Source organism: Nanorana parkeri, unplaced genomic scaffold (assembly GCF_000935625.1).
Source record: "Nanorana parkeri isolate BGI_ZX_2015 unplaced genomic scaffold, ASM93562v1 scaffold2003, whole genome shotgun sequence".
Classification (NCBI taxonomy): Eukaryota; Metazoa; Chordata; class Amphibia; order Anura; family Dicroglossidae; genus Nanorana; species Nanorana parkeri.
In genome coordinates this window covers 182573-204648 of record NW_017308271.1, presented here as the reverse complement: position 1 = coordinate 204648, position 22076 = coordinate 182573, and the positions used below count along the sequence as shown (strand labels likewise).

The following is a 22076-nucleotide window of genomic DNA, read 5'->3' as shown; positions in this document are numbered from 1 at the left end:
CCTCCCGCAGTCGGGGAGGGTGCCAACAAGAGGAGAGGGGAATCCCCCCCACCCCTACCTAGGGTAGGGAGGATCGTCAAGTTGATCCATGTACGACAGCCCCCACCCCACAGCCGTAAATAGTATATACATTAAAACCACACAAAAGTAAAAACAGGTCAAACAATATGCCCACTGGAAGATGAAAGGCAGAACCCAGAACATAACAAAACCCTGAGCATATGATGAGGCAGCCTGTGAGATAGCGGGAGCCCTGTAAGGAGTCCTCTAGGTCAGCGGGGTCAATCAAGAGACCTCGCTGTCTGTTAGGCAGCCCGAGAGCATCCGACATTCCCTGGGGGTTAGTCAGTCCCTACCCCCCTCAGTCCCGAAGGGCCAAGAGGGGTCGGGAACAGCCGGCTCACCTCCACCCCACCCCCAGACAGCCCGTGTCAACCGCGTCCCACAATGTCCTAGGAGGAAAAGTTGGTTAGGCGAGGGACCAAATAACATTATGGGATCAAGGCAATAGAATAGGCACTCGGGACATAAGGCACATAACAGTACCATGGGAGATCAGCATCACGATGACAAAAAACATTATGCAATATATGGCACAACCTAGTATAGAAGACGTGGGGTGGCCCGGCCCAAGTCAGTAGACAGCCGTCCGGTGTGCTACGGGGTCAGGGGTCGTCCAAGGGCGCCCCCCCCCATCGTCCAGCATTTCGAGGGGGCCAGGGAAATCCCAGGAGGCCATCAGCCGCCCCCCCAACAGACATGGGAGCTTGCCATTCCCGCTTGCCCTTGGCATCTCCACACCTTTTGTTCCTGCCTGAGTGGAGGGGCTCCCCCGGATGCAAGTCATTTCACCATCATCATCATTTATCTCAATCATGAATTCACAGGCTACCTCTATTAACTTCCTGATGAAGCTATGGCGAAACGCGTCGAAGAAAGGGACAAGTACAGATTATTTGATGGAATTTGCATTAATATGATGAATAATTTGTTTGACTTTTTTTTGTAAAGAATTAATATAGAAACGATGAATTATTGCCATTATACATATTAATCTGTACGAGTTCCATAGAGGTGACATGCCGTTCATGTAGTATTGTTTTAAAATGAATATGAGATATTTTTATATACCCTGTCAATCATGCATTTACCTTATTAAAAATGAATTTTATTATACTGATGAGTTACTTGACATTATGTTTAGACATACTCCCTGGCATTAGTCAGTAGACACTTTTAAAGCCCCATCTTTTCTTTTCTCTTTTGGTTTACGTTTCAGTGTCCTAGTCATCTGTGCCGTAGATGGATACAGTTGTTGTGTGGATTATGAGTGGCTGCCTTGCCCCGCACTAGAGCTCGCACCCGGAGTACGAGAAGTATAACAGCTATTATGCCTTGCCTCCCCCGAGATGCCGCAATACCTAGACAATGCCTATCTCCCCGAGGTACTGCTTTTAGGAAAACCTGATGCACGTCACCCTGGTGCGCAGAGCCTCGCCACACTATTCATGACCATCATCCCATACAACCTACCCGATGTATGTAAGTACTTACTTTCTCCGTTGGCAGATTGCCAGTGGGTCTCTGATAGCCCATTTCAGCAATCTCAACTGCCCACAGACGGACGTACTGTCATTGGAGATATTACCACTATAATTGCCTTAGTGTTGTTCTGATGATACTGTTCATGTAATGCATGTGTTCAGTGGCTGTGTCCACTGCCTTTAGGATGGGGCTTGGTGTCCCCTGCTCAAACCCTTTTTTGTATAAAATAAAAAAATATATTTTAATAAAATAAAAGAATTTATAAAAAAATGAGTGGCTGCCTTGACGTGCTCCTTTGCAGTGATGAGTCTGTACAGGTGTTCATCCAATTTTCCTTTTGCGAGGATTTGCTTATTGTTTCGGATTGTACATTCATCACCTTGGAATTAAACTGACCGTTATCAAGGGTTTTCATGGATAGAAGGTTTCCTTCTAGGTCTGAACATACAGTACATTTTTCATGAGGATACTCTGCTTGTCCCCTGATGGTGTGATGCAGTTCAAGAATCCTTGACCGTTCCCTTCCGCAGTAATTATTTTTCCATTTGCTAGGAAAACTTTGTCCTTTGAACTGAAAATCAATTTCTGTGAAAAAGGTCTCATCACTAGTCATTTGAGTTGTTGCGCATGAGTCAATACACCATCCACGTGGTATACTGTTCGGAGTCATTTTAAAAGGTAGCACTCCATGATGCGTCTGCAGATTCCTTTGACACTGCCTCAGCTCTTTCTTGTGTAGGCGCCTTTAGCCTTCTCTGCTTGGCTTTTTAGATTGAACAGTCCTTTTTCAGATGACCAGTCTTTTTACAGTGAAAACACGCTCTGCTTTCTTTGTTTTGCTTTGCATTTTTTTATTTTCTTCATTGTGCATGTTTTCTTTATCTCTGTCATAGTTATCGATTCATTTTCCTTTGGTGTACTCTAGTGTTAATTCCTGCTCAGGTCTGGTTTCTAGAGCGTTAATAACAGCACTGTATGACTCTGGAAGGCTGCATAGCAGTAATGCCATCACGTGGTTATCTTTAATTTCCTCTCCAATAGCATGTAGCTGTTCTACGATTTCCAGCATGGCATTCACATGTTCACATATTTCCTGGCTTTTTTCTAGCCTCCTCTCATATAGCTTGGGTAGCAGATATAGTTTGCTGTTTAAGTTTGAACGCTCATGCAGTTTTTGTAATGCAGTTCACATACCTTTAGCTGTATTTTTGTTTCTGATGTGGATGAACTGGTCTTCTTCCACTAGCAGACTTATAATTGCTTTTGCTTGCCTGTTCTTCTTGTCCCATTCCTCCATGGGTCCATTAGTGGGTCTGTCTGTACTCAGTACTTGCCAGAAGTTGTCTTTGCTTAGCAGCATTTTAAGCTTGAACTTCCATAGCTGGTAGTTGGTATTGTGGAGCTTTGCGATTGCAAACTTCATATCTGAACTACTTGCCATCTTTCAATGGCTTGGATGCGGCTCTTGTTGACTTGCAGTGTTCTGTTTAGTGTCTGGACCTATAACCTGTTAGTTATGTGCTTAGATAAAGCATTGCGATCTTGAGGTATGCTGAATTAAGTTTTACTTGCTTATAAGGACATTACATCAGAATACAGCATACAGAGAGAACTTCCTGTGTATCATAGATAAACATGCATAAGCATAGAGACTAACAGACTAACATTGTGCTACAGCACCATCTACAGCTCAAAATACATAATTACAGTCAGTAATACAATGAGTACATGTCAGTATATGCCGTTGTATTTCCAACAAACAGATCCATGCTTGTAAAAAGCCATCACAGCTAAAGCATAGGGCTCCAAACTACTGATCCATCCTTACATACAGCCACAGATATTTTTCTGTCACAGACAAATTGGGGTCACAGGCATTGGGGACAAGGAGCCAAATCCCCTGAGAATGAGAAATGGGACTTTAAGAAGGAATTCCAACTGTCTGTCAGTTGATTTCCAAAAGGTCTGCATGCCCTTCACCTGCTGGTAGTTCTGTTAAGGTGGGTCGCTGGATGATCCACAGTAGGTATAGATGACTGTCTAATAAATTGCCTACATAGGGTAGCAGTGAAAACAAACTCATGTGGGGCCCAGGACTCTTTAGGGTGCTTCCAATCCCCATACAGGAATACCTCAAATAGCAGGTATAGTGGAACCTATAAACTGTAAAGCTCTGAAATACTCCAGGCTGGAACGAGCACACAGATCCTTCAAATGCAGGGTAGTACAATCAAGGTAGTGTCAATAAGGTCCAAAATGTCACCTTCTAATTCTGAGGTAACAGCAGGAGATTGTGGTGCCTCAAAAAACAGTTTCTCTGAGTTCGAGTCAGAAATGGTCATAACACCAGGTGTATTAGCCTGAGCTAAAGTTGCAGGACAGTCAGAGGTAAATCCTGTAGGGCCTGGAGCTGGAGTGTGCTAAGAGTCTCTTGACTGTCATAAAGGCAACCGACATAGCTGAAGGAGGCTCCAATGAGTCAAACCCTATAACTGCAGGATCACGAGAACCCAAATAGCAAACATCCGTACCCTCTGAGTATATGACCCCAGAACCATTCGCAGACAAAGTATGGACTGCGGTCACCTGATGGAGCGAGATTGTCCCCAATGCTTGTAGAAGCAGAAGATGGAGATCACCAGCACTCAGTCAAAAGCATTAGATTATTTTGCTTATTTATTGAATATGTCACAAACGTCATTTCGCGAATTACTTCTTCAGGGCGACATAGTGACGCCATACTTCATAGGAAGCACAAAGTAGACACACGGGGGAATTTATCAAAACTGGAGCAGACAGAATCTGGAGCAGCTGCGCATGACAACCAATCAGAGGGGGGAATTTATCAAAACTGGAGCAGACAAAATCTGGAGCAGCTGTGCATGACAACCAATCAGCTTCTCTCTTCAGTTTGTTCAGTTAAGATTTCAAAATGAAAGCGAGAAGCCGATTGGTTGCCATACACAGCTGCTCCAGATTTTGTGTGCTCCAGTTCTGATAAATTACCTTCACAGTGTTTTAGTGGAACACTGAAGCCTTACTGTGCACCTCTGCTTACACACTCGGCAGTCGCTGTGTGCTATGAATAGCAGGAACCCTGCACAGGTAGACTCCATCTCTCTGAAATTAGCTACAGCAGGGAACTGGCAAGCTTTATTATATTATATTATAATATTATTATATAATATGCTGTATAATGCTGTATTCTGATGTAATGTCCTTATAATCACACAAGTTGATGAGAATACTACCTGTGGAATCTTCCTGTTCCAACACAGATACTGCTTGCCATGCCTATGAGATTTTAAAGGAGAACTATGGGGTCAGTGTTTTTCCCCATAGTTCTCCTTAGGGTAACAGGAGGACACAAACTAGCGTCCTCCCGTCACCCTAGGCTCAGTATACCGCGAGCTACAGCTCGCGGTATACTGAGACGCCGCACCTGGAGCGGATCCCGACGTAGATGACGGGATCCGCCCAGCTGCGTGAGTGACAGCTGGCTCTGCCTATCTAGAGGCAGAGCCAGCTGTACCCGCCCCCTCCCCCGTCCGTTCCGCCAGTCAGCGCTGGCAGATCGGAGCGGGGAGAGGGGAATCCAGCCCCTCCCCCTGTCACGGCAGAGAGCCGTGACAGGATCGAGAGGTGAGGGAACCCGGTATGTGTTCCCTGACCTCCCGATCTACTGAGCCGACCTGTGACAGTCTCATTGTCACAGGTCGGCTTAGAACTATGAGGTGAGTGGAAATCACTCATCTCATAGTTCTCCTTTAACTTATTTATCCAATACATTAAAGAAAGCTAAACAGAAGTATGTTTTAAAATCACAGCACCAGTAGTTTACATTTCCTTTTTTCTATTTTCTGTTACCACTCATTGCTAACGAAAACTACCTAAAGCTTGAAATTCAGAAGATAATTTACCTTTGCCAGAATATCAGTTTGAATGGTGTTCACAGGTTGCTTAGACAGAGTAGAGGGATAATCTTCATCAGAATCAGAATCAGTTGCCAGTTGCCTTTTCTGGGCTTCATTAAGCATTGCCCTAAAGAATACATACAGTAAAAAAAAGCTTTATGTATAACAGTTTTTCATGCAAAAATACGGTGCTAGCTTCCATTCCCTTCAAATATATACCTCATCTCCTTCTCATCTTCCTCTTCTTGTCTTCTCTTTATTTCCTCTTCTGTCTCCCTGTAGTGAACCAACATTGAATCAAAGTCCACATTTGCTTGCCGCTGGTTCAACTCCTTTAGCTCCTGCAAATTCTCCAATACATCCATCTCCATCTTTGAGTCCTTTGTCCTATTTTCTAGCACCTATAACACAGAGAGATGCATATTCATCAATGTAACGTTTTCAAAACTCCTAGCTTTTATAACAGCTATTTCAGGTTATACATATTGCTGAGCGCAGGATCTATGGCAGTATCTTTGTACCAGTGATGTATGGAGGCATAATGTCTTGTTACTGTTTGGTTTCTTAGGACAGTTGTGTGTTTTCTTGACTAATATGCCTCACATGTATTTGCTCTCCCGCAGCAGATTCAACATTGATGGCTTCAGTCTCTCAGATTTTGTTTTTTGTTCCTTTTATCTGACTATGCGCTTGACATGGATCTCTATAACCTGTCCTGTCTTTCCCTTCATCATGTGTGCTACAAGAGATGCAGAAATTCCTTTGTTGTGTTCCAACCCAAGCAAACACTTTTTCAAACAGCTTTGTAATGGTGATTTCTTCTAATGATCTGTTGTTACTTTTACTGGTGGTGAAGAAATAACCTCTGGGAAAAGCAGTTTTGCCCCTCTCCTAACACATTTATATTGTTTGCATACCTTCATTGGGTTATTGAGCTCCTCCTCCTCTCTTTCCTTCTGGAATCTTTTCTCCTCTTCTTCAATAAGCTTTTCTGCCTGGAAGTTGCGTGTAGCTCCATGCTCCATGGCATAATCTGTGTTCTCTGGGTCTGTCTGTCAACATGACACAAATGACAAACATAATCATACATACATTTCAAATTACAAACATAATAATACATTTCAACATTCTTACAATACCCCTTTGAACATGTAATAAGCATATATATGTGTATAATAGTAGCAGTTTCAAATCTCTTTCAGGAACCTTACAAATGGTACATATCTAGATCTCTTACAAGTGGGTGTTGGCGAGTTCTGCTTTCCACACAAAAGAGAAAAATAGGAATTTTTGTACTTGCTGTAAAAGCCTTTTCTTGAAGTCAATTATATTCCCAACTGTGAAAGGATTGGACACTGGCAAACAAACGAAGCCAGCCCAGGAAAAAACAAAACCATCCTACTACCAACCATGATGCCTCAGTTTTGTAGCAAGGCAGTACCAAAGACAGAATCATAAACACAGAATGGTGGCATGCACAGAAGGGTGTGGAATGCGCACGTGTGATATTGATGTTAGTCTTAAAATTCGATATATCCCATCGCCTCCTCCCTTACTTCTTCATACTAGCTTAGGGACCGAGTTGGGGGGTGGGACTTCGGTCAGCGGGGCATGGTGGGGGCGAGGCTGGGGAATGCCTCACCCAGAACCAGAGGTACTGCACGTCACTGCATCGCACTCCTGACCGGAAAGTACCCAATAAAACAGGGTGGGTGCAGCAGTAACAGCTGATGCCTCCGCAAATCTTGTAGAACCAGAATAAAGTCACTCACACTCTAAAGCGAAATCCAGGCAATCACTTTATTGACTATGGTGATTTAACATCTCTAAGCGACGTTTCGGATAAATTACATTTTCTGTTTGCCTGAGGAAGGGACCACTTGGTTCTGAAACGTCGCTTAGAGATGTTAAAATCACCATAGTCAATACTGATGTTCGTGACACACAATTCCCCAGCATGTTAACCCTTTCTGCAGAAACCAACAGAACAGGGTGGTAATAGGAGTGCTAAACAGTACCAGTAATGTGGTAGGTTCAGTATATTAGACACAAAAAAAGAAGAAGTCCTCAGACATACCACACCACATCCTGGACATGGAGAGTGCTATGTGGCTAATACACAAAAGTTTGGAAAGCTCCAGTAAGAGTCCAGTAAGCACAGGTGATATTCCTGGTTATCTTTACCCCATCCATGGGCAAATTCACATATTTCTTCAGCAGGTACAGCCACGTGTTTCCTATGAGCGGAGGCTGCTCAGCCTCTACAAATCAATGACAGGCTGAGAGGCTCCGCAGCTGTCCGCATGTATGTACACACAACGCAAACACTTGCTGTTAGGGACAGAGGAGCGGCCCTGGGTGCATACAGTTTGCGTACAGAGCTTACCTTCTGTCCCCAGCCGCACGTAAACGCTGCTTGAGAATCCACTTGTGAACAAGCAGGGGCAGAGTCAGTCTGTCATTGAAATGTGCAGGCTTCCTGTCATAAGCGAATTTGAAACATCTGGCTGTAGCAGCTACAGAAATACAGTGATCGGTGTGGTGTACAGCCACATCTGCCAACCTGCAGTGGTCCAACTCTCCCTTTATCACTACAAGATCTTATCGAAATGATGCCACAGCGAATGCATGTCATAATCAAAGCTAAAGGCAGACCAAAAAAATATTAGAGTGTGTTACTTTTTCTTGGCCAGGCAGTTTATAATAGCATGTAAAAATGCATTACAATCTTTTCATTCTTTAGGTATTGCACATTTAGGAAAATTATGTTTTCGTCCGCTGAAACATTTTGCCCGAAAATGGCACTTTGGGCAAAATGTACCATCTTTTGGCCGAAATTGCGGTACATTCCTAGTTTCTCTTCTCGCTGGTTGCTGCTCTGTGTCCCCTCTGGCACAGTGGAGCGTCCAGCAGGGAGGAGAAAAACTGTCAGAAGGCTGAGCAGGGCGAGGAGGAGAGTGCTGTCATTGTTATCACAGGAGGCCGAGCTCTCCTCCCACACCGCCTCACTTGGCCTCCTGTGACAGATTAGGATGGAGAGCAGTGTGGGGGCAAAGAGCCCTGTGAGCTGTCACAGGAGGCCGAGCTCTCCTCCCACAGGTAGGGCCCTCCTTACCATCTTATCTTTTATTTTAACTGTAATGTCTTCCGTATATTTTAAAGCTCTGTGCAAACTGTTGGCGCTTAATAAATCCTGTATAATAATTTTGGATCCGTCAAAACATATTGACCAAAAATTGCCCTTTTAGCTGTGTGGGGGCGGAGACAGCTGTTAGCTGTCACAGGAGGCTGGGCCTGCGGTGCAGGGGAAGAGTTGGTTGTCAAAACAGACCAAGCTCTCCTCCTCTCACCGTCCGCACTGCCTCCTGTGACAGCGAGTCGGGATGGAGAGCGGATAATGCAGCCAGCAATCAGCTGATGCCTGACTGTTCGTAAATGGAGGACATAGTATGTTTACTGTGTCCCCAATTATGATTAACCGGAAGTGTTCTACATCACTTCCTGTTCATTCATGATTGTCGATATAGTAAACATACCATCTCCACAAGTTATGAATGAACAGGAGCACTCAGTATGAAGGATTCCTGTGAATTCATAACAGGGGCTGCAGAAAAAGAGATGGAGGACTTTGTGTCCTCATTATCTTTTTTATTTTAGACCCCTGATATTTTCCTGAGACCCTGACAGTAGAGTTAAAAAATACATTTATGAAAATAAATAAATAGAAAAAAGAATAAAACGTTTAGAAAAAAAAATAAATTAAAATGATAAAGGTTAGAATTTTTTTTTTTCGGTTTCGGCCTGACTGTTCTAATTTCGGTTTCAACATTTGATTTTGGTGCACCTCCAGTATTTTCATCTTACCTGTAAAATCTGTTTTTGGACTACATCACAGGGAATTAATTCTGGAACCAACGGGTTAATGCAGCTACCTTCAGGTGATAGGACACTGGAAAATTAGAACTGTAAGGGCAGCTTTGAACAGCCTTCCTACTCATAGCCTACCTTAGTTTTGCAGCAAACAGTATAAGGGGAGATCATAGGAGGGTACTGTGTCCAAACAATAGAGATAAATCTATTTTGGATGTTTAGGGCACAACATAAGAATGGTAAAACAATGTTCTAGTTATGGTGGAAGGCAGAGATCACCGTAGGAAAAAGGGCGGCCCTACATCTCCGCACTTCCTTGTGGATAACTAGAAAAGGCTCCTTAAAGCTGCCAATCAAAATAAAAATGCCTGGCCAAGTGATGATGATAATAATGATGATTAAAGCAACCTCACAAGTAAATAGGGTCAGAGGGATACCCGAGAGGTTCAAAGGGTGGTTTCTGCAGAGCTGACAGAACTATAGAACTGCATATAGGGGAGGGCAATGTGAGCAACTACCTGAACAAAGTGGTTGCTCACTTTGACAGAGTGAGAGGCAAGCGGCCTCTGGAAAAGATTTGCCCCTTGATAGTCAACAAGACTAAATGCTGGTCTATGCCAGACTGATCGAAAGATAACATGGGTTCTACGGAGTATTTCCTATAAAGAAACTTCATTGCTATGCACCAAGCAAAAAAATGCCTTTCACGTGCGATAGCAGACCTTGCGAGAGGTCAACTTCCTGGCTTTTTGAAGAGCAGGGATAACGGTATTCGAGAGGTCTGTCGCTCATTGACTGGACAGTGTGTGGGAAGTGAGAGAGCCTTTGGACAGAATGAGTGTGTGTAGCTGAAGACCGAAGGGCTGTGAGGCTGAGAGAACCAGAGCTAGAGCCAGGAGAGATAGGCTGTGTAAGTGTCATCACACCAGTAGCAGTGTCCATGGAGGGGGCCTACTGAGCAGAAGGCAGATGAATCCACGAGAGCAGAAGTGGTGGTGTGTGAAGAATAGCAGGGGGTGAGTAATAAAGTAAACCTGTGCTGAGGGAGGGGGACGCGGCTGCGCGAGAATACAAAACACATACAGCAGAGAGAGAGAGAGAGAGAGAGAGAGAAAAGGAGATAGTCAAATGGGAGAAAATGCTGGGGGCTAAAGGGCGTGAGAGTGGGAAAATTGTGAGCACAGCTTGCTGTTACAGTGTGGATATTGTAGCGGTACTGTAATAACTGTGGGTACTATAGCTGTACTGTAATAACTGCAGGTACTGTAGCGGTATTGTAATTGTAGCTGTACTGTAATTGCAGGTATTGTGGTGGTACTGTAATAATTGTTTTGTAGCTGTATTGTAATAATCGTCACTAGCGGTACTGTAATTGCCAGTATTGTAGCTCTGCTGTAATAAATGTGGGTACTGTAGCTGGAAAGTCAGGACATCACCAGCACTCAGTAGTAAAGATAAATATGTCCCTTTTATTGGACAGAAAGCGTCACAGACATCCAAATAAACCGACGTTTCGGGGCCGTGCAAGGTCCCTTCCTCAAGGCAGAAAGATGTGACAATATGGTAACAATCAAACACCACATATATACCCCATGTAGTTAATTAATGATTGAAAAACACACCCTCAGTGATGTCATAGGGGAGGCAAATAAGCCATATTTAAAAGGTCAAAAGAGTAAAAAACGAACAAACAGACTACAAATTAAATAAATGAATAGAAAATCATACCAGCAATCAGGGGATCCAGATCGATGCTGTGGCTGCATAGTGGTCAACATGATCGCGACCTAGGTACAAACTCATAAAACGATAGCCGCAAGATGATAAAGACATGCAGATTTTAATCACTATAAAGCGCCGGAGCAGAAGCTATCCGTCATAGGTTGCTAAGGAAACGAAAGGACACAAATCTCGAGTGTCTCATGGCGCAAGCGCCAGGACTGCACGTCACAGATGGTGTGTCAGAAACGAAAGCTTCCTGGATTGTTATGGAGACAGGGAGATCAGTCTCTCAGTCGATGAGTGCGCATGCGCCGGGACTGAATATAAATGCTTTATTTCAAAAGACAGCGGCAAACGGCCAATGCGCCAGGATTGTACATCGCGAGTGTTGTGTCAGGAGCAAAAGCTTCCTGAATTGCTATGGAGACAAGGTCGGTCGGTCTCTCAGCAATAAAGGACTCTGGCGCCAGGGCTAAGTATAGATACTGTCATTCAAACGATAGTGAAAGACGACCAATATAGCCAGTATGCAGGCACAGCAATCGGTATTCTTGAATCAAAAAAAGAAGAAGAAAAAGAAAAAGGATAAAATGAAAAAAAACGCACAAGACAAGGGTGCACACCATAAAATTACAAATATAACACATATAGAGCCAAAAACAGGAAAAAGGGAGTATAAAGGACCGAGGGAATAACATTGAAAACACAAATAAATTGAGAGCTGCGCCAGTCAGAAACGGAAAGCAATAGACCCATGGAACTGGGATAAATTATTTAGAGAAAAAAATATGACTACCCCAACTATATATATAAAAATAAATAGTATGTAGTATAAAAGGTACAACATTGCTTTAATATAATGTCAATAGATAAAAATGGGGCTATTCCTATCAGTGTGCGACTGGTGCATACACTTCAAATAGGGATGTCCCGATACCGATGTTGTGCTGTATATGTACTATGGATCATGATTTAACCTATTCATGTTAGCAGGGCAGAATTGTGAGCGCCTCCCACAAGCTGAGCACCGAGATGCGATCCTGCCCAGCGCCGACTACGAGAGGCACCGCGTGAGGCAACAGGGATCGGAGTGAAACTGTGAGTAAGGGAAGCTATAGTAAATCTATTGCTATAGTGTACTGGACGTGTGTAATGTATATGTAGTATAATACATACAGCACACACCTCCACTACACTCCAGCAATAGAGTTACAATTCTCCGCTGCTAACATGAATAGGTTAAACCATGATCCATAGTACATAACATGTAGTTGTACTATGGATCATTTAAAGTCACCTGTCCCTTTAAGAAAAAGTATCGTTAATTGGTAGCGGCAAGTACATGAGGGGATGTACTTGTACTTGTGCCTGAAAAAGTGGCATCGGGACATCCCTAACTCCAAACATGAAAAAACATAGAATATCCTTTCCTTGTTTTTTTAAAGAACATTAAAGAAAAAAACATTTAGCAATATACAGTGGGTATTCTGACACTCAGAAGCCACGGCTGTCCGTATGCTGAAATATGCAGGATTATACTACCTTAGAAGCTATCCTTGACTTTGAATACTTGGCTGTTAATGTCTCAGTCCCAAATCTCTAACTCTCTATACTACTGGCCAGTAGCAATAGTCTAGGCTAGCCATCGTTGGGGACCATACTGTATTGCAGAGGTGAATGTAAGACTATCACAAAAGGGCCAAAGGCCTCTCATCACTCCCAGCATCAGTCAGACAAGATGATGTCCATCAGCGAGAGACGGGCGTCCCCTTTCTCTCAAGCAGACAACTCTGATGATGCTGAAGTCATCTGGGGTCTCTTGACTAAGGTCTCCGGTCACCGCAAGGCACTGTGCAGCTTCCCGGTCGACAACGTCAGGCTCCCCTCGAATTGCTGGGCCTTCTGGAATCACTCACAGTACTGTCTCAGCCTTTCGTACAGGCCGCGATATCCCCACTGTAGCAGTGTCACTGGGTCCCATTGAAGTGATTGTTCAGTTCTCTTAGAGCACTGCAAAACTGGATGCAGTCTCTGGTTCTCTGGAGGCTGTCTGATCTGCCTGCACTCTCCTTAACAGTATACACAGAGCTTGTGAGCCCCTCTGCGTCAGTGGCACCCACACAGCTCTGTGTCTCACATTAAATTCCAGCAGCCAGGCTTACACAGATCTGTCCTCTTAGCTGGGATCTCCCGGACTGAGCGTGCTCAGCAACACTTGCCCAGAATCACCCCTCCTGAGAAACACAGCCTCCTGGGAGTTGCAGTCTGAAAGATCGCACACAGCACCACCAGTCTCTTGGTCTGTACTGCAACTCCCAAAAGTCTCTGCTCACAAGGTCAGTTAACCATTTACAAGCAAAAGAGGGATTTGCAAGAAGCAAAGCAGATCCCTATCTTTATTACAGGAATCAAGACGACAGATGGATATACTTTCTAATTTATGTTGATGACATTATAACCTATTTTGAACAAGGGGACTATAGTCAAATAGTTCACAAACTAAAACAAAACTTTGAAATTAAAGAGCTGGGGAACATCAGTCACTTTATGGGAATTCAAATAGCCAAGCTAATAAGGAGGCTTTACAGAGTCGACTAGAGGGTTAATAATTGGAAAAGTAAATAATCTAAGTAGGATTTAAAGAGTATTCCCTTGTTTGAAGAATGACCAACAATTAGAGCAGTGTCTTGGTGAAAGACTGGGTACTGTGGCTAATCCAAAAGGAAAAGCCATGAATTGGAAGTGTAGATCCCTCAGAGCAAAGTGAAAGAAAGAGGAATAGAGAGGTAGACATCAAGGACATCCATTTACATTAGAAATTCCCCTTTTCAGAGAGCCTACTACTAACCTTAAAGTATAACTTAAGACTTTAAAAACAGGCTTTTTTTTCCCACTCACTATAAAACCCTTTTCATCATGTTTATTAAGGCCCACAGCAAATACAAGCGATCTCTCACCATCCACTTGCTCTCTGTTGCCAAGGCCTGTATCCCATTGCTATGGAGACAGCCTACCCCCCCAACCCTGCGTTAGTGGTTCGAGAAAATCAATTACATCTACCGTATGGAAGATCTTACAGCTTCTATACGCAACTCTGAGGAACGCTTCTGCTCTACATGGGGAGCCTGGCTTCACTTCAGATACTCGGACGCTTACAAACAGGCCATGCTTGATCAGGCCGCGGGCCAGGTAGTCTGATCCCTGGGGGGGACCGGACCTCCACCTTTCTACCTGTTGCTATATCTATATCTAGTTTCATTTCTCTTTCTTTGTCCACCAGCAGGAAATGGTGTAGACAATTCTCCTCACTACTAGACAAGATTGTGTGATCACGTACAAATCTGCCGGAGTGTATACAATCACTCTGGGGTGGTTAACACTCCCCCACCACAAAAGTGAATTATGATGTAAACCACTCTCCATGGAGAGGTCGATTTGAGGTGGGGGGCGCGGTAGACGCACTAGTAATGTAGGGTGTGTTGACCCTGTGACGAGCACATATTTTCTCATGCACCAATTGATGATCACGCTTATTGTAATGCGACTTGCATTAATGTTTTCTCCTCATCCTTGTTCGGGATGCACATACGCTGTACCATGTCTACAACTGTATCTAGTGTTGGGCGGACTCCCTGTATTGTCAAGTGAACTATTGTACAATGCTGTTGTCCAATAAAGAATTTAAAAAAAAAATAAGGCCTAGAGCATTCAGAGACATATGGGTTACAATGCCAACCTACAGGAGGATTTGGACACTGGCAAACAAAACAACAGTAACCAGCCAGGTAAAACCACTTCCTTCTCCCAGCATGCCTTAGTTTTGTAACGAAGCAGTGCCACGAACAAGACGATTAACAGAGGGGTGGGATGCTCAATGAATGCCAAAAAAGATTTTACAGTGAGTGCAAAAATCTTGTTCTCTTGCTCATTCATTGATGGACACAGAATTCAGAGACATGTGAAATGTCCAAAAGCAGTCCAACTGATGGGTGGGCAAAAAGGCAAGCAAAACACCAACAAGTCCAACTGAAAAAACAAACTGGTAACTGCCTACAGCTCATAGAGCCAACTGAAGGACTTTACACCCAAAGCTGGCATCAGATGAGACCTGACCATCCACATACAAAAGCTTAAAGAATGTATGAACAGAAGACCTGGTGGCAGCCTTGCAAATCTGGGAAACAGTTGCCTGATGCCAAAGGTCCAAGAAGTACCCACAAGACCTATCGGAGTGTGCCTTCACAGGAAAGAGTGGAACTCGATCCTTAAGGCCATAAGCTTGAATGATTAATTGGGTCAGCCACCAAGAAATGGTATAACAAGAAGCTGGTTCCCTTTTAATCTCCTTCTGATGTACTTGGGCCAGATGAGAGCACAATGTCCTGGTTAAGGTGAAAGGTCAAAACCACTTTAGGAACACAGTAGGCTTTAGGCCTTAATAGCAGCTTGTCCGTGTAGAGGCCACAAAGATCTTTTTGCGAGACAAATCCACCAGTTCAGTAACACAACTTGCAGAGGTAATGGCAACAAGGAAATCAACTTTGTGAGTGTGGAATATCTTGATAGGTTTGAAGGACAGTTTTTGAGGTGCCGAGAGACCCAAATTCAAATTCCATGGAAAAACAGGAGGACTTACAGGGGGGAGCAACATACGAAATACCCTTTATGAGTGTCTTCTATCAAAGAATGAGAGGCTTACATGATTGCAAATGCTGGCCTGAATAGTACTTGGAGCCAATTATTTTCTGTATATTTTCTGTGATAAAAGGTTTCCTCGCAACCAAGTAAGATGGCAGATCTTGTGGGATGTCAGTTGGTTGTGACAAAATGCTTAGGTATGAACAGGTCCATAGAATTGAATTAGGAAGACAAGAAATATAGAAGCGCACTACCAAGTGGTGACTAGGCAAGAAAAAAATAAAAATTAAAGGAATAAGACTTACCAGGGAGTGGGTACCAGCGCGTTGTCAGCGACGAGGTGTGGATGGATGGGGAGTCCAGGGTTGCTGATGGTGGTGGGCAGAGTAATGTGGAAATAGTTGGTGCTGAGAAGAATTCGGTGTCAATGGGAATCTGGGTTAGATGTTTAGTGTGGCAGGGATCTGAGGGGGGGGGGCAGGCCCGGTGGGAACCGGGTTAGGAGAAAAGGTCTGACTGCCTGAACGGTGCTGGCTGCTAGGAGAGGCCAGTGGATGTGTGCCTGAATACTATGTGGGGGGGGGGGGGCCACGGCGAACAGTTAATGCTGGCAGGCAGAGAATGTCCGGGGGAAGCCAGTGGTTGGGAAGGTTGCCTGGAGGTGAATGTTGAGGTCGGGGTGAGCCACTGAGAGGAGTGGGACTACACAGTGACAGTGTTCAAACTGGCTACGCGTTTCGAAGAGCGGGTCTTCTTTTTCAAGCCAAAGAGTAAGGAGCCCCCTTCCTCTTTGGCTTGAAAAAGAAGACCCGCTCTTCGAAACGCGTAGCCAGTTTGAACACTGTCACTGTGTAGTCCCACTCCTCTCAGTGGCTCACCCCGACCTCAACATTCACCTCCAGGCAACCTTCCCAACCACTGGCTTCCCCCAGACATTCTCTGCCTGCCAGCATTAACTGTTCGCCGTGGCCCCCCCCCCCCCACATAGTATTCAGGCACACATCCACTGGCCTCTCCTAGCAGCCAGCACCGTTCAGGCAGTCAGACCTTTTCTCCTAACCCGGTTCCCACCGGGCCTGCCCCCCCCCCTCAGATCCCTGCCACACTAAACATCTAACCCAGATTCCCATTGACACCGAATTCTTCTCAGCACCAACTATTTCCACATTACTCTGCCCACCACCATCAGCAACCCTGGACTCCCCATCCATCCACCCCTCGTCGCTGACAACGCGCTAGTACCCACTCCCTGGTAAGTCTTATTCCTTTAATTTGATTTGATTTATTTTTTCTTGCCTAGTCACCACTTGGTAGTGCGCTTCTATATTTCTTGTCTTCCTAATTAGCAAACGTCGGACACCCCGGTCCGCATTTTCAAGGAGCCGCACACCAAGTACCGCAACCCACATTTGTTTACCCTCACCTCAGGGGTAGCGCTGCACAAAGGGACACTTCTCCAAAATTTTCCATAGAATTGAATGGGATTCCTTGTCTTGAGCATTTTGTTGTGCTTACCTTTGAGCAACACAGTGCCTAGGTGTGAAGGGAGCAACCCTAAGACGGGATACTGCAGAATCAACTTCAGGTAGGTAAAGTTTTACAGTCAGGATACAGAACGTCTGAAAATAGTGCATGCATTGGAACATTTTATATGGTTTTAGGGGCTCTTAGGGACCTTAGGCTGGTAGCAGCACTAGTAGAAGCTACAGGCTGCACCCCCATGATTAAGTTGGCATGCACCGTATAAAAAAAACCCGAAACGGTCTCTCTAAGCCTGGTAGTTATGGTAGCTGCCTAAACATTTCTTATGAAAAACTTCACCAGGCAAGGATTTGAGACTGTTCATCAGCTATAGCTTCTGCAACCGAAGGCTCAAAGGCTGACAGAGCTTGAGTCAGATCAGATCATTCTGAAGGGGAAGGCGTAAAAGTATGCTCATGTCCTTTACTGTTAACTTCGCTCATAAAATCCTGTATAACTGTGGTGAAATCCTGGCATGTTAAACCTGAGGAGGGGACCACACCTGACAAAGCCAAGAAGGAATCCTAGGAATATACAAACAAGTTTTGGAAAACATGAGGCTCTTGGTGTCAGATGCTTAAGAGCAAACACTGCTGGCTGCCCCAGAATTATTGGCGGATTGTTAGCTGGAGAGACCTAATAAAGAGGGACTGCTTCCTTTGTGTTGGTGATGTGTCATGTTGACCACAAATGGGAACAAATTAGGTCCAATACCAGGTAAAAACCTTGAGCACTTATGAACCAACTACTAGAGCAGGCTCATATGGCGTATTTGACCAGGTGACTGTAGATGGTAAAAATGTCTAACAGAGGTAGAATTGCATGTCTTTTGGCCCAACATGGCCACAAGTGCCGACCGGGAGACGCGGCCCCGCCCACCGGAAAGGAATGTCCCGGCTGACGTCATCGCAATCCTAGTGAATAGGGGGGCTACAAGGAGCAGCGAGGGACACGCCTCCTCCCCTTCAGTGCCTGCTTCCTGGGCTGGGGTCAGCAGAATATTCTTCCCTGAGCTGTGACTGTATCCACACTGAGCAGAACATGACCCCAGAGAAAGATGAACATGTTCCAGGGAAATGGAAATGGAGCTGATTCTATAAGAATTGGCAACATTTTCACCAGTTCAGTGCTCACCCCTGTCCTTTTTACATTTCTGCTATGGGCCTAGTCATCCAGCAAGTTAACAAAGTAACACATATATCATTTTTTAGGGACAAACAAAGCTTTCTTTTGTCTTCAATTATTAGCTTTTTATCCAACCCATAGACAGAAAAAGTAACAAATTAAAGAAAAAAACTTTATATTTTAATTAGTATTAATTTAAAATTATAGTGTTATTCTCGATAAAATCATTGTATCATAGACACATTGTATTCTATAATGTGTCCTGTTTAAAATGACACGGAAATTATGATTCTGTTGCGAAGCATTGAAAGTTATTTACAAATAAAATATATGCTATTTTTTTTATTTTGCATTATTAATGTGACAAAAAAATAAAAAGGCATAAAAATGGAAAAAGGGTTTAAATGTCAATGGTAAAAAAAGATTAGAAAAATAATAAGAGGAAAAAAGGAAGAAGGAGTTAATTAGGGTTGAATAGGGTAACTTAAGGGTTAACAAGGGGATACAAAGGAACAAATTGTATTTAATTAAAAAAAATATTATTGTTATAAAAAAAAGAAAAATATTTTTTGTTTTTACTTTTGAGGTTGCTTTAGGCCCCACGCTCATAAGGATGGAACAGCGTGCCTGCGTGTTTGCCACGTATAGGGCAGTCAATTCATTTAAATGGGCTGCCCAACGCACGACAATCGCGTAACCCTCCATATGAACGCGTATAGTACTTAGAATCCAACCATTAATAGAACCGCAGCGCATCTTACAAAGGAGCCACCCTTGTGTGTGCTAGAAAGCTGTGTGTGTCTCCACAACCACACAGAGACAGAAAAGCAGGATACTCCCCTGCTCCAAGCTAGTAGATGGATGGCTGCTATAGACTGCTGTGTCCCTTTGTGATATTTGTACAGGACAGGAAGTTCAGGGAAGCCAAGCTTAAGGAGTTTCAGCTGTTTGGAAACATGATGACTAAGTGTTTGGGCAAATATTTAAATAAATACTTGGTTTGATCTGCATTTAATATTGGAAAAAAAAAAGAGAATTTAATAATACTTTTATTGACGTTATAGAGCAGATTGAAGCTCATGACTTTGATCTGCAGATGAAAGAAGAATAAATACCAAAGTGACAATGTTACTTTGTATCTCTCCTCTGAACAATGTTTATAAACAAAGTTACTTTGTATCTCTCTAGAGCTGCAACGACTATTCGATTTAGTCGATTAAAATCGACGATGGAAAATGTTGTTAGCGTTTTCCATTCTCCATTAGTCGGCTATCAATTAAATTGCCTGTTCACGGCTCCACACATCAGTGGCGGAACTACCGCCGGTGCAGCCGGTACCGGGGCCTTGCAGAGATGTGATTGGAGAAGGAGGGGCTGCAGAGATGTGATTGGAGAAGGGGGGCTGCCGAGATGTGATTGGAGAAGGGGAAACTGAGGACATGTGATTGGAGAAGGGGAAACTGAGGACATGTAATTGGAGAAGGGGGTCTTTAGATATGTGATTGGAGAAGGATGGGCAGCTGCAGAGATGGAAAGGGACCATGATTTGAGAGGGCTGCGGAAAGGTGATGGGAGGTGCAGGAAATATGTGATGGAAGGGGTGCTGGAGTTGGGGGAGAGGTGCAGGGGGGACCGTGGTGATGGGAGAGTCCAGGGGGCATATGAAGATAGTGGAAAGAACAGGGGTAGGTTATCATTAAAATAATTATTTGTAGCCTAATGTTGTATAAAGTACTGTTGCAGCAATGCAGAATGGCACCCTCTATAGAGGACTACAAATCTCAGCAGTACTTTATACAGAAATGCCATTGTTATATAAAGTATTGCTGGGATGTGTGGTTCTCTATAGCCTGTGCCATTCTGCATGGCTGTAAATATTAGGGATGCCACGATATATTGAACGCCAAAACATATCGGCCGAAAATTGCACTTTTGGCTAAATGCCGAAAGTGCCATTTCTCTGCCGATATAGCGGCGCATCCCTGCTTTCTTTCTTCCCCGCTGGGCGCTGCTCTGTGTCCCTGCGGGGTGGAGAGAAAGTGTGACAGCCGGCCAAGCGCTGCGGGAGGAGAGCGATGTCGCGGACGCCATGCCCAACGCACACGCCGCGGTCCAGCCCCCGGCTCTCCTTCAATCCTGGCGCTCCTTACATTTAGCCGAGCCGATGCGGTCACATGACGGGTGTTGGGGATGTGAGCGCGACAGGTGTCAGCCGGGGGATGGAGACGATGGCTGGGGACGAGCTGGCATCCAGGCTGAACCGACAGCTGCGGATGGGGGACCGGAGGACGGGGAGCAGCCCAGCATGAGGGTCTTCAATCCCTACACCGAGTTCAACAGAAAGCAGACATGGAGGGAATGTTCAGACAAGTGCCCCGAGCACCCTGGAGCATGGAACCCGACATCGTGCACCCCAATCCACCATCATACCCGTCCTCTGCACCCCATTCCACCATCATACCCGTCCTCTGCACCCTATTCCACCATCATACCCATCCTCTCCATCCCTGCACCCCATTCCACCATCATACCCGTCCTCTCCATCCATGCACTCCATTCCACCATCATACCCATCTTTTCCTTCCCTGCACTCCATTCCACCATCATATCCGTCCTCTCCATCCCTGCACCCCATTCCACCATCATACCCATCCTCTGCACCCCATTTCACCATCATACCCAATGCCTGCCCCCATTCCATCATTATACAAATCCTCTCCATCCCTGCACTCCATTCCACCATCATACCCATCCCCTCTATTCCTGCACTCCATTCCACCATCATACCCAACCTCTCCAATAACACCAGCTATAGAGGAATATATCAGATCCCAGCAATAATACATTATATACAGCGCAACGCAGAATAACACCAGCTATAGATGACTACAAATCCCAGCAATAAAACATTATAGTATAATGTACTATTGCAGAGATTTGTTGTATTCCTCTAAAGCTGCTGATATTCTGCATTGAGACGCTGTATAATGTACTATATTGCACACCACTCCTGTTTTTTACTTCCACCGCTCCAAGCTTGCTCCCGTGATGGGCTACAATATCAATACAAACTAGTAGTCCATCGCTGGAGCCTTTTTTTTTTATCCGATTAACCAAACTTAATAAATGGCTAACTAATCAATTTTGAAAATAAAATGCAAAGACGAGTGGCAAAAAAGCCCCCCCCCCTTCAAAGGAGGACTGTGGGTAATTGTTATCTGCCACAGCAGCCTTAAAGCCCATCTTCAGGGAAACCACAAAACTCTCCTTGCAGTGGGGCTTCCTCCGCACTGCAAGAGTTCAAATGCTTAAAGCAGACCTTTACCCCCTTTCACTAAAAATCACAGCCGCATGCAGCTCTGGAAATCTTATCTGTAATCTCCTTAGATTTTAGGGAAAGTCCTTTATCTGCCCTAAAATGATGTGCATGGTCACATGTCCTAGTCACGTCTAGTCACATGTGCCAGATTTTCAGGAAGTAAAGGGAGAGCTAGTAACCTGCCTTTAGTTAACATGGCCACTGCCAGAAGACTGGGAAAGAAAAATAAGGTATGCAAAGAATAAAAGGCCTGCAATTATCTAGAAGTATCCATTTGTAGATTGTCATTAGCAAACATTTCTAAAGGTGCGTTTGTTGTTATTTTAAAGATATGGGTAAAGTTCCTCTAAGTCTTGGGTATCAGGAAAATCAGTTTTACTTACCAGATCCCGCCCCCCCCCCCACTCTTCAGGCAGTCAGCA

At 44.4% G+C, this 22076-nt stretch overlaps 1 protein-coding gene across 1 annotated transcript in view; it reads right to left on the bottom strand.

The window, feature by feature from the left end:
- The window catches only part of CCDC94 (coiled-coil domain containing 94), a 101066-nt gene that overhangs the window by 21354 nt on the left and 57636 nt on the right, over positions 1 to 22076 (bottom strand). The window contains exons 4-6 of the mRNA XM_018572335.1: positions 6377 to 6511; positions 5679 to 5860; positions 5466 to 5586 (exon numbers count right to left, since the gene is read on the bottom strand). Coding sequence (XP_018427837.1) covers positions 5466 to 5586; positions 5679 to 5860; positions 6377 to 6511 — 438 coding nt within the window. The remainder of the gene's footprint in view (positions 1 to 5465; positions 5587 to 5678; positions 5861 to 6376; positions 6512 to 22076) is intronic.